We start from the raw sequence: 12,239 nt of genomic DNA, 5'->3' as shown, positions 1-12,239 counted from the left end.
AAGTTACCTACTTTTTCATTGAAGTCAAACACGCAAAATTGTCAACTCGGAGTGACGTCATCTGAAGCTGCTTTTCTATTGGCTGCTGCTAGATGATGTCACTTCAGTGCGGCACACTTTCAAACCTTATTCCGATTAATATTGAAATAAATATACTTAAATCATCTTTAAAATCAACCCCAAAAGCTCATGTATTAAATTAATTACCAAAGATAAAAACTAAGGACGTTTTTACTATAATTTTAGTTCGTTTTGTAAATTTAAAATGTAGTTTTAATTATAGTTTTTTTTTTTAAAAAAGCATTATTGTTTTTATTTTATTTCATTAACAAAAATGTTGTTGTTTTTTTATTTTAGTTTTAGTTATTTCGTTAGTTTTAGTTAACTAAAATAACCTTGTTGTAGAATTCAATCTAAAAAAAAAAGTCCCTCTCTCACCTGGGATGGTCATGATGGTGACGGCCAGGAAGGTAGCGGTGCCGGAGATCATGTTGAAGATGGTGAGGCGGGTGTAAGCGGTGGCGGCGGAGGTGAAGAGGAAGCTGAGCAGGTACATGAGCGGCACCACGGCCCAGCCGTACAGCAGCAGCATCAGCAGCACGTCCACCAGGTGCGTGTCCTTTACGAAGGCGTCCACGCTGAAGGCCTGGAACACTATCTGCCAGAGAAATTGTGGTGAATGCAAAGTCGGAACATGAGTATAGGTCAAACGTGAGCTGTGAACTTGTAGGGGATTATTGTCTTAAAAAGCCCATTACTGACCAACATGAGGAGGCACGGCAACAGGAAGTTGACCAGGTCCCACAGCAGCGCCGAGAACCAGAAGTTGGACAAGTAGACACCGCTGACCTTCTGCACGTGCTTAGATTTGATGGCCGATTCGGTGACGAGCAGCAGCGCAAAGGTGCTGGACAGAGATGCCATCCCATACATCAGGTTGATGGCGATGATGAAGCCCGTCTTTCCCCTTCGGAAAGAAAAAGTGTCGATTAGCAGAAGGTCGGAAGCAAACGGAAAATGACTATCTTTTATTTCTGTAATGTGGACCAATTCACATACTCTGTGAGCTGGCTCTGGGCGGCCTCGGACAGGTTGCGCGGCATCGGGTAGTTGCCCGCGTGGATGGAAGCGTTGGGGCCGGCGATGAATCTGAACAGAGCGTTGTCCACCATCATGAGAGCCGTGGCGGGCGTGTGGTAGCCCTCGTTGTTGAAGTACGCCGTTGCCTCGGCAAAGTGCTTGCTGCTGCCGCGGAAAGCGGCGCCCACCACGCAGCGCTCGTTAAAGCTACCGCCCTCTTCCTCCGCCTGGGTCAGGATGTAATCGGTAAAGTCTGAGAGGAGAGGAGGGAATGAAGAAACAGTTAGACTTGTGCCTTGCTGACTTGTGTTTATATGCCACACTTGTTTGGTAGAAAATATATACATGTATATAATATTATATATCAAATATATATAAAATATATATTAGTGGTGCAACGGATCACAAAAGTCATGGCTTGGGTTAGATCACGGATCGGATTGTTTTTCGGATCAGCCAAAAAAAATAGTACTTTGTCTTCATTGATTTTGTAAAATGCCTTTCCACATTAAATAAAATAATAATAATAATCAATTCAAAATGTCTAATATTTAGCATTTATAAACACAACTTTTAAGTACAATATGAGGCATAAAAATTCTTATTTTTACATTTTCAAAGTTGTTGTCTTCCTATAATCTAAACAGCTAAGTTTGACATTTTGAGTTTTTTAATGGGCAATAAAATAAGACAAAAGTTCTATTTATCTTTTTTTTTTTTATATATTATTATTATTTATAAATAATGAAAAGACCTCAACGTACAATTTAAAGCACATTCCCTTACTTTAAACATGGACAGTGAATTACAAAGTAGCCCTGGTCCAGAATATTGAAAAATAATTCAAGTAAGTCAGGTACCAGCTGTCAAACTCACCAGCTAGAAAGTCTTTGGTTATGCTATCAGCTAGCCGCTAGCCACTTAAGTTGGAGACTTCTGCCGTATCGTACGACGACGGGGTAATTAATTAGCGGTTTCTTCGCATCCTAAATTAGCGAGTGAACACGAGTTCGGCCGCTTCGGCTTTATATTGATGTTGGTCGCAACTCCAATGTCAATCAACAACAATAAAGAAACGTCTATAAAGGAAGTCAAGCTAGCCATCACATCACAACGTGGGCCAATTTCAAAATAAAAGTGTCCTAAGGCTATTTGCATTGCCGTCAATGTATTACTGTATTTGGCAAACGTTATTTTGGAGTTAGGCTTAGCGTATTACGTTGAGTATGTTTCAGCTTCCTTGAAGTGTCAGAATAGTATCAACTAGGATTGCACACTTTGTTGTTTTTTCCCCACCAACCATTCCGCGGATGATGCACGATCCGAACCGTGGGGTGTGATCTGAACCGACTTTAGATTAGTGATGATCCGTTGAACCAGTATATATTAGGGGTGTCAGCCGATAAAATTTTTGAATCAATTTATCACATGACTTAAATAATTAACTCATGGTTAATTGCATATTTTATAGTTCTATGTTCTAAATGTATAATAAAATGTACAATATTTTTTTCTACGCTTCATACTTATTTTCATACTTCATAAAAGTGGAAAAGTGTTAAACTAGCAAGTGTGATATTGATTTGTGTTGAGGTAATTTTTCTGCCACTAGATGGCATAATTGCATTTGTAAGGTGACAGGTCAGTGCTTTTTTCTTTTCATATTAAGAGCTATCTAATCTTATTTACTTTTACTTTAGTAACTTTTGAAATTCTGCACATTTATGACGCCAGTCTCCAAAAATATTTATTACTGCTAAATTTTGACATGAACAAGTCTGCTGCGTTGCGATTGGAATTCCCCCAATACAGGCAAGTAACGGGCGGTCATTAATTGCGTGTTAAAAAAATTAGTAGCGTTAACGAGCTAATTTTGTACCCCCCCCTAATATATACACACAGTTTTCATAATCATTCAGCCCTACTCTGAACAAAGTTTCACAATGCTCACCCGAGATGTTAACGAGCTGGCCGTGCTGCGCGAGGAGCTGCGAGCCATAAACGTTGGCCAGCTCGGAGGCCAAGGCGCCCGCCCCCGACTGCAGAGCGACGGGAACCCGGGTGGGTCCGTAACGACGCAGCTCCAGTCCCAGCTGAGGGCCGTTCTTGTGGTTGGGAAGGGTGCGTGCCACCACTAACGCCACAACGGTGAACACCAAGGGGATGAGAAACTGGGCCACCATCACCTTCCAGTTTCTCCAGCTGTACAGCGCCCTCTTTAGGAACATGGCGTAAAACTGCTGCAGGTAAAGCCTCACCTGATGGAGGAGGGGAAAACAGTTTTCGTCAAAAACTCTCAACCAAAGTACTTTTCTTGACTTCATCTCACCCCTGTGTTGAGTTTGATGTTGGAGCAGTCCTCTGAGATGAGCGTCCCGCTGTCGGTGAAGTCGGTGATGTCGGTCATACCGCTGATGCTGCTGGCGTCATCCGTGGTCCAGTCGTGCGAGCGTCTTTCATGTTGGTACTGCAGGGCAGGCAGCTGGATTGCTTGGATGTCCAAACTGGAGTCCACCAATTTTCCCACTCTGAACACACAAAGCACAAGCTGTTTGCTTGTGGGGCTTTGGATAATGATGCTGATAACGGATTATGATGGGATGTATTTAGACTTTGTGAAGCAGCATGTGGATTATAATGAGACGCAAGATAGAGGGGCAGATGGACAAACATAGAGGGGGAAAATGAAGTGACAGAGAGAGAGAGAGAGAGAGAGAGAGAGAGAGAGAGAGAGAGAGAGAGAGAGAGAGAGAGACATAGAGAGAGAGACAGAGAGAGAGAGAGAGAGAGAGAGAGAGAGAAAGAGGCAGAGAGAGAGAGAGAGAGAGAGGCACAGAGAGAGCGAGAGAGAGAGAGAGGCACAGAGAGAGCGAGAGAGAGACAGAGAGAGAGAGAGAGAGAGAGACATAGAGAGAGAGACATAGAGAGAGAGAGAGAAAGAAGCAGAGAGAGAGAGAGAGAGAGAGAGAGAGAGAGGCACAGAGAGAGCGAGAGAGAGCGAGAGAGAGAGACAGAGAGAGAAAGAGAGGGAAAGAGAGACAGAGGGAGAGAGAGAGAGAGAGAGAGAGAGAGGGACAGAGAGAGAGAGAGGCAGAGAGAGAGAGAGAGACAGAGAGAGAGAGAGAGAGAAAGAGAGAGTGAGAGAGAGAGAGAAGGAAAGAGAGACAGAGAGAGAAAGAGAGAGAGAGAGAGAGAGAGAGAGAGAAGGAAAGAGAGACAGAGAGAGGCACAGAGAGAGAGAGAGTGAGAGAGAGATAGTGAGAGAGAGAGAGTGAGAGAGAGAGAGAGGGAGTGAGAGATAGAGAGAGGGAGTGAGAGAGAGAGAGAGCGAGAGAGAGAGAGTCAAAAGTCAAGTTGAGTTGACAGTTGGCTTGGCAGACTTTTTGGCCCAGTTTCCATCGCTACGCAACTTCTCACTAATCATCAATCGTTTTCAGGAAAATAGATGAACTAAACAGTATTATATCGTTATTAAATCGTGCCACAACAGAAGTATTTGAACCTCAAATCGCAAGCTGTATATACTGTGTATATATAGCCTATATACACATGCTAGCTAACAAGGGCAGGTGCAGGATAAAGCCACAATAACAAAGTGCAGTAATAGGACCATTTCAGTTCCTATTATTTTCTCCCTCAAGGAGCAAAACAGATGGTCACGTTTGACACTGGACATTTAATACATAAGCGTGCAGAGCCATTGATGCTTTCCCAGCTGGACTTGTGGATAATAAGGCCAGAACGGGAAAACAGCACCGCAGCACCACCAATTAGAATGTTACGTGTTGCTTGCTGAAGCAGCGCGCAATGTTAGCCCACCACTGTCAATTGTTGCCATAGATACACACAGACACTACATGGGAGGCAGAATAAAGCAGTGTGAAGCCAAACACACAGGAAAATAATGACAAGTGGAAACTTTCCGAGAATATCGACTGTTTTGTCCTTTACTGGTACAACTAGGGTTGGGCCATGATCAGATTCTGACAGTACGATAATTGATGGTACTGAGGGATTGCATTACAATTACAGCTGTATAATGTATTTTTTTATGTTTGGGGAATTAAAACCATTTTTCCATTAAACAATCTATTTCTAGACTTTTTGCACATTCAAATTTATGTTAAATCAGAGTCAATAAAAGTAATGTCAATAAAAGCCTACTAGAACATCTTAACATTATTTGGGGATCAGAGGCACTTGATAAACTATGATTTAATAAAAGTAAATGAGAAAGTAGTCTTCAACTCAAGTAATAATTTAAGATGATAATGAGTTAATTCTGACCACAATCACATCCCCAGATAGAAGAGGGGACACATGCACAATAATATCTCAGTTGTTTTTTGTTTTTGTTTTTTCCCTTTTTAATCTCATTTTTTATTGTGAACAAGGGTTTGGAGAGTTCTAATATCCACTGCGTATACCACAGGATCTTACAAACATGTGGCAAATAGCCTTTGGGCCGTAGTTTGAACTATTACAACAGGCCAGGGGTCACCAAGGTGGTCTCCGCGGGCACCAGAGAGCCCTCAAAGACTGGCCTGTTCTAAAAGTAGTTTATCAGTGATGGGACACTGTGATTTCCTAGGAATGCCATAAAAGTGATCATTTGAAATTGGCAAAGATTGATAGGAAAAAAAATATATATATATATATTTTTTTATATGAGAAATCATTAACATAACATCAGTCTCATTACGTAAATAAATAAACATTATTAGGCAATTTGATATTATTTGTTATTTCAGAAGTGCAACTCCAACTGGTGGCCATTCGCATTCATCAGTACCCAAGTAGTTCTCAGCTTCAAAAGGCTTTGTGACCCCTGCTACGAACACTTCTAAACTTTTTTTTTTAAACTGTAATTCCAACCTGAGAAACACCTCCTCCATTGTGGTGACAGATGCTCCATAGCTGGCGATGCCTAACTCCTCTCTGTTCATCTCCAACTCGGCAAACAGCAGCTCAAACCTGAAATAAAAAGAGAAAGGCCACAGTAGACTACATTTCTGGAGAAATAGTGTGTGAATGCTGAAAGCGAAATGCTAGTATTGAATGCATGTGGAATGTGTGTGGAATGCTTTATTATAACAATAATGTAAAATGACATTTAATACAAGGAATGTTAATTAGGCAAAGATTATTATATGAAATCAAAATCAAATGTACTCCAAGCAGAATTTGAACCCTCGCACCCCACACACCAGTCCTTTGCTTTAACCACTGGACTATTTTCGCCTTAAATAAATCTGTGACATATGCAATTGTACTCAATAATGCAGTATAATCCTGAAAGCTGTTGATACTGAATGGGGATATTATGTGTTCATTCATTTAAGTAAAATCAGAATGCATTTCCCCATATGATAATCAGTTGGTATACATGTATACTAACTAACAAGTATACTACTATACTAACATTACTTAGTTAGCGTAATGGCCATCGATACATTTGCAGTGTGCAGTCGGAGTTGGGATTCAAACCCACGAGCTCTTGGTTACTGGATGATGCACTTCACCAAGTGCTCCACAGCAGCAGTATCAAACACTGGGAATGAGTTGTATGTATGGAAGTGGGAGTGGAAAACTGAATGACTGTCCCATTGAAAATGAATGGGAGAAATGTGGTATTAAATGTCAAATTGTGAGAAAACTAAGTAATGTGGACTGAGAAAACTGAGAACCCAGGAGGCGTGAATTTTTGATAGCAAGTTGAAATTGGAACTGTGTAAATTCTATGTATTATGCGGGAGTTGTTACTGGCCAAAAAATCTGGCAGAATAAAACGCTATACTAAAGAATCCAAATTCAGCATTCACACAATTATTGTAACATTCCGATATCCATAATGCATGATCGACGTGACCAACCTGCTGGTGCTTTCCTTCGGCAGGATGTAAGACAGCTCGGCCCCTGCGCTGCTCTCCAGTGTGGCGTTGGGAACGTACATGTGAACGAGGCGGGTGATCTCGGCCACGTTGCAGAGGGCCTCTTTGACTATCACCATGTGGTAGCCGGCGCCTGGGGACCACAGCAATATTGGATTTATTTAAAGCCATCCATTTTCTAAGGGGCTTGTCCTCAGTTGGTGAGGTCAGATACATTCCACAATCCTGACCATATTTGTTCTTGAGGAAAAGCGGCGACCCGCAGCACTGCAGCTCCCCGCCGGCCATGATGGCGATGCGGTCGCCGAGCAGGTCGGCCTCGTCCATGAAGTGCGTGGTCAGCAGGATGGTGCGGCCGCTCTTCTCGCCCTGCAGAAGATCCCACGTGGCGCGTCGGGCCGACGGGTCCATACCGGACGTGGGCTCGTCCAACATCACCACCTGGATCACACAAAGTGGTTGATGAACAGATAGGAAAAACCACAAGTGGAAGTACTGATTGATTGCTAACCTTGGAGTCGCCAATGAGGGCGATGCCAATGGACAGTTTTCTCTTCATGCCGCCTGAAAGTGTCTTGGAGCGAGCGTGTCGCTTGTCTTCAAGGTGGAGAATGCAAATGATTCTATCCACCTCCTCTGGAATCTTGTCTTTGGAAAATCCTTTCAACTGAATCACACAGCACATTTTAGCCCAGGGGGTTCCCAAACTGTTTCTGATGTTAATGCCAGAACATGTGACTTGCGAGAATCGACTGAGCTATAATCGTCATCGTATAATGGTAAAGGCGACAACGAATAAACGGTTCAACTCCTCCTCATAATCCTCATGCCAATTAAAGCCTAACTACTACCCCAAATGCTATAGGAATGAACGTGTTTATTCCTGATTTAAGAAAAAAAGTCATGTGTCAAAGTGTACATGAGTATTAGTGGGAGTACCTGCGCATAGAAAAGGAGGTGCTCCCTCACGGTCAGATTATCAAACAGAACGTCGTGCTGGGGACAGAGTCCGAGACTGCGTCGGACCAGAGCCATGTCCTGACAGATGTCGTATCCGTTGATGTAGGCCCTCCCGCTGGTTGGGGGGAACAAACCTGTGGAGACAAAAGCAGCAGAGTCACTAAAAGCTGGCCTTTCATCCTCTTCTGTACACACTGCACTGAAATTTGGTTAAATGATACATGACTAAAATTTGGAAGAGTAGTGAAACATTATCTTCTAAGAAGAAATTTTGCTGTGGTTGGAAAAAACTACAATGCCAGGGCTTGGTTCAGCCGTAAAAATAAAGACATTGTCACATGAGAGAGGGAGACAAACTCATTCGGATTGAACAGCTCCAAAGAAGAAAGAAACTCATCAGTGAGGCTAATGGATGCACTAGAAACTGAAAATGTGGTAGGATGAGGTCAGATTGTCCCTGTTCTAGAGTAGATGGGTGCATTAGAGATAAAAGACAGGCTTATGAAGTGATGTTGACATCACTTTGGTTGCTTAGGTTGAAACAAAGTTCATCATGGAGGATATGTTCCAAACCCACTGAAAACCCATGAGAAAAACAAAACAACAACACACACACACAACATACAGTACAGCACATATTAGAACCTAAACATACTTAAAAAGGTATACACTTAATTAATGTATTCAACCACAAATAAAAATAATCATAAAATGGAGAGAAAATGCCCCCTCACGTGATGTATGACATGAACCACTACATAATTGTAGTTCAGCTTTGGCAGATTTTTTGTTTATTGAGCCTATCCAGCATTATTTGTTGAAAATGTGATCCGTTCATCGTTTTTGTGCTCAAAAAGCAAAAAAATTATGACTTTGGCAAAATCTGGGGAATCTTGGTGTTGTTGTTAGGATTAACTCATTGTTAAGTGTTTTTCCACCCAGGTTTCAGATCAAAAGTCAAACGTATGTTTTGCTTCACCCAGACAATTTGCCCGTATTGCCTAACATTTGTTACTCGAATTTCAGTTTAATGAGTTAATACTCGGGCGGCACGACTGGTTAGGACGTCCGCCTCCCAGTACCGAAGACTCGGGTTCGAATCCAGGCTCCGGCCATCCTGGGTGGAGTTTGCATGTTCTCCCCGTGCCTGCGTGGGTCCCCTCTGGGTACTCCGGTCTCCTCCCACATCCCATAGACATGCATGGCAGGTTAATTGGGCGCTCCAAATTGTCCCTAGGTGTGCTTGTGCGTGTGGATGGTTGTTCGTCTCTGTGTGCCGTGTGATTGGCTGGCAACCAGTTCAGGGTGTCCCCCGCCTACTGCCCAAAGTCAACTGAGATAGGCTCCAGCACCCCTTGTGAGGAATGAGCAGTCAAGAAAATGGATGGATGGATGGATGGATGGATGGAGTTAATACTATTTGTGTGAGGTGCTAGTGCACATTTTTTTTTTTTCTCCGTGATGTCATGCTAGTTTGGGCTAGTGCTGCTATTGACGAGACCTCATGTGGAGGTGATTTGTTTGTGTTGAGTAATTTAACTAGTGAATGATGATAGTGTACATGCTACATGCATGGCATTAGTACTTTATAATGTTTCTTTATCTTTATGTCTTTGTTTTAAATGCTTGGCCACCCACCATCTTGTGGCAGCTTCAGAATACACATTTACAGAGACGTTCCACAAAGAAATCTGCAATGTGTGAAGCGATTGAAATAATGTGATAATGCATAGGTTTATGAAATGTGAGGTGTTTGAAGCATGTGGATGCAAGTGGTCACCTGTCAACATGGACAGTGTGGTGGTCTTGCCGGCACCGTTGTGTCCTAACAGCACCGTGATCTGCCCCTCGAACATGTTCAGTGTGAGATCCCGCACAGCCTTGCGGGTTTTGTTGCCCACTCTGAACTCCTGCCACAGAACAAGAACGCATTCAAGACAACATATATTTCACTTTGTTTAAAATAATAATAAAAAAAAAAATAATAATAAAAATAAAAATAATCTAAATTGCTGTCTACTGTGCATGCCTTGGCAAGGTGCTTGATTTTAATCCCGGAGACGACTCCGTTTGGCTCCTCCTCTATAAACTCTCCTTTCAGAGCCTTTTCAGCGTCTTCCTCTTCCTCCTTCTCGTTCAGCAGAGCCATGCGAGGGCTGCTGCACCAATAGGAAGGCTGCACGTGGAAAAGATGAGCTTGCAGTCAGTTGGTGTCAAATTAAAAATAATAAGCAAAACTCATTAGCTCGCATTCCATTCATTATGGATGAAAACAAGTCATTTGCGACGCCAAGATATCATAAAACCACTCCATACTGTGGGTGTCTTCATTTAAATTGCAAAAACTTAATTAGGTGCATATGGATTTTTTTGCAGAACTATCATAACTGTAATGATTTGTGCAGGCTATTCAGATCAAATGTGACAACTACGAGTGGGCGATATGGGCTCAAAATTATTTTATAATTTTGTAGGAAATTTTGCGCTAATATTCTTAATGTAAGCTCATTTTACAGTGATTGGTGCTTGCAGAGAGCAGCAATTATTAATCTAAACCACCTAAATCTATTTTATCTCTGGGGATAAGGATTTGAGAAAACATTAAAGAGGGTGCAAACCCATGGTTGGAAGTGTCACTTTTGATATGGTTTGGATTGCTAGCCAAGGGTCAGTTGGGAACCCAGAGTAGACGACTGAAATGGATTGGATATGATTCGGAATTTGCTCCAAATAAAACAGACAGTGGTTTTAAAAATTGGATAAGGGGACCTAAAATAGTTTGGGAGCTCTTCAAGAAGAAGGACATTAAAAGTTTTCAAGAGTTGTAAAGCCAGTATGATTTATCTAATGTGGATCAGTACAGATATTTGCAATTACGGCATTATATAAAACAAGGGGGGTGATCCTGGAGGGAAGAGGTTTGGATCTTATTAAAATATTCAGTGCAGGTTAGGGAAACAACTCATCTCTAAGCTATATAAGGGAATTGAAGATTTAAAGGGTAATGACACGTGGTATATAAAGGAGAAATGGGAAAGGCAGGCAAATACAACCATATGAGAGGATGAATGGGAAGACATAAATGAACAGCAGTGGAGTACAACTTGTTCACTAACTTGGAGAGAACATGGGTGGAAAAATATTGTAAGATTCTTCAGAACACCATCACAGACAACTTATAGGGACACAAAGTGTTGGCGAATATGTGGGGCAGAAACAGCTAACAATTATCACATGTTTTGGGAGTGCCCCTCTATCCACAACTACTGGCATGACTTGAAGACACACATGGATAAAATACTGTTGGTAGATTTCCCACCTACATTCAAGGCACTATACTTGGGGAAAATCGACATTTACTTTGAGACGGCAGGTGGACAAATTTAATAAAATTTGGAAACGATGGAAAGACTATACAGGAGTAATAGGATGGGATTTTGTTTGATCTTAACAGGGGAAACCACAGTGTTTAGCTACAGAAGTTAACATGTTGTGGTGTTAAATGTTTGAATGTATTTTTTTGTACTCTATTTAATTTTAATTTTATTTTATTGTTTAAATTCCCTTAGGGGCATTGGATTTTGTGAACTCGTACAACACTGTGGATACGGTAAAATTAGTTAACATATTAAATTAGAGGGAAATGAGAACACTGCTGTCCGAGGAAAGGATAGGATTTCGAGAAAAAGAAAGGAATTATTAGGTATATAAACATAGAAGACATATTAATCCTTTCACTTATTTGTTAAATTTTTGGAGGGAATATTGTGTGTAAAAAAAAGAAAAAAGAAAAGAAAAACTCTCTTTATGTATATGTTGTTTGTTGAAATGCTTGTATGTTCAATAAAGAAACAGTTACAAAAAAAAAAAAAAAACTATCTTATCTACACTGACCAGAACGCCATATGGATTTTCTAAATTTTCTTCAGTGGAATGAGAGGTGAGAGATGCTGCTTCTCCTCTCTCCTACCAACTTGTACAATATAGTGGAGTGGAATGGACTAGCTGTTTCACATTTTGTGCTGAATCGTTTCATCAGTGTGCTAGAAGTTGAGCATAGCATACCAGTACGAAGAAGTACGAGGGCAGCGGCACTCCGTACTCTCCAGGAAAAACTGCCTCGACATACCAGGCCACCAAGCCGTAAAGTACGGCGTCAAACAGCAGCAAGCCCATCACTTGGGCCAGCGAGAAATCATCGTCCACCGTCACAGAATCAAACAAGTTGCACCACTGAATGCCCGTGCCTGTGGAGAAGAGAGAAAAAAAAATAAACCCAAACGGAGCACATATGAATTGGTCGATTGT

At 41.7% G+C, this 12,239-nt stretch overlaps 1 protein-coding gene and 1 long non-coding RNA gene across 3 annotated transcripts in view; one reads left to right on the top strand and one right to left on the bottom strand.

The window, feature by feature from the left end:
* The window catches only part of LOC144002387 (uncharacterized), a 258,898-nt gene that overhangs the window by 39,941 nt on the left and 206,718 nt on the right, over positions 1–12,239 (top strand). The gene's annotated exons all lie outside the window — the stretch shown is intronic.
* The window catches only part of abca3b (ATP-binding cassette, sub-family A (ABC1), member 3b), a 46,197-nt gene that overhangs the window by 9,955 nt on the left and 24,003 nt on the right, over positions 1–12,239 (bottom strand). For both annotated transcript variants that reach the window (XM_077497170.1, XM_077497178.1), the window contains exons 10-22: positions 11,997–12,178; positions 9,961–10,107; positions 9,712–9,841; positions 7,911–8,065; positions 7,483–7,638; positions 7,202–7,412; positions 6,954–7,104; positions 5,956–6,054; positions 3,410–3,608; positions 3,032–3,338; positions 1,060–1,333; positions 763–967; positions 439–658 (exon numbers count right to left, since the gene is read on the bottom strand). In XM_077497170.1, coding sequence (XP_077353296.1) covers positions 439–658; positions 763–967; positions 1,060–1,333; positions 3,032–3,338; positions 3,410–3,608; positions 5,956–6,054; positions 6,954–7,104; positions 7,202–7,412; positions 7,483–7,638; positions 7,911–8,065; positions 9,712–9,841; positions 9,961–10,107; positions 11,997–12,178 — 2,436 coding nt within the window. The remainder of the gene's footprint in view (positions 1–438; positions 659–762; positions 968–1,059; positions 1,334–3,031; positions 3,339–3,409; positions 3,609–5,955; positions 6,055–6,953; positions 7,105–7,201; positions 7,413–7,482; positions 7,639–7,910; positions 8,066–9,711; positions 9,842–9,960; positions 10,108–11,996; positions 12,179–12,239) is intronic.

Source organism: Festucalex cinctus, chromosome 1 (assembly GCF_051991245.1).
Source record: "Festucalex cinctus isolate MCC-2025b chromosome 1, RoL_Fcin_1.0, whole genome shotgun sequence".
Taxonomy (NCBI): Eukaryota; Metazoa; Chordata; class Actinopteri; order Syngnathiformes; family Syngnathidae; genus Festucalex; species Festucalex cinctus.
The sequence above is the reverse complement of the archived record's forward strand: the minus strand, read 5'-3'. Positions and strand labels throughout refer to the sequence as shown.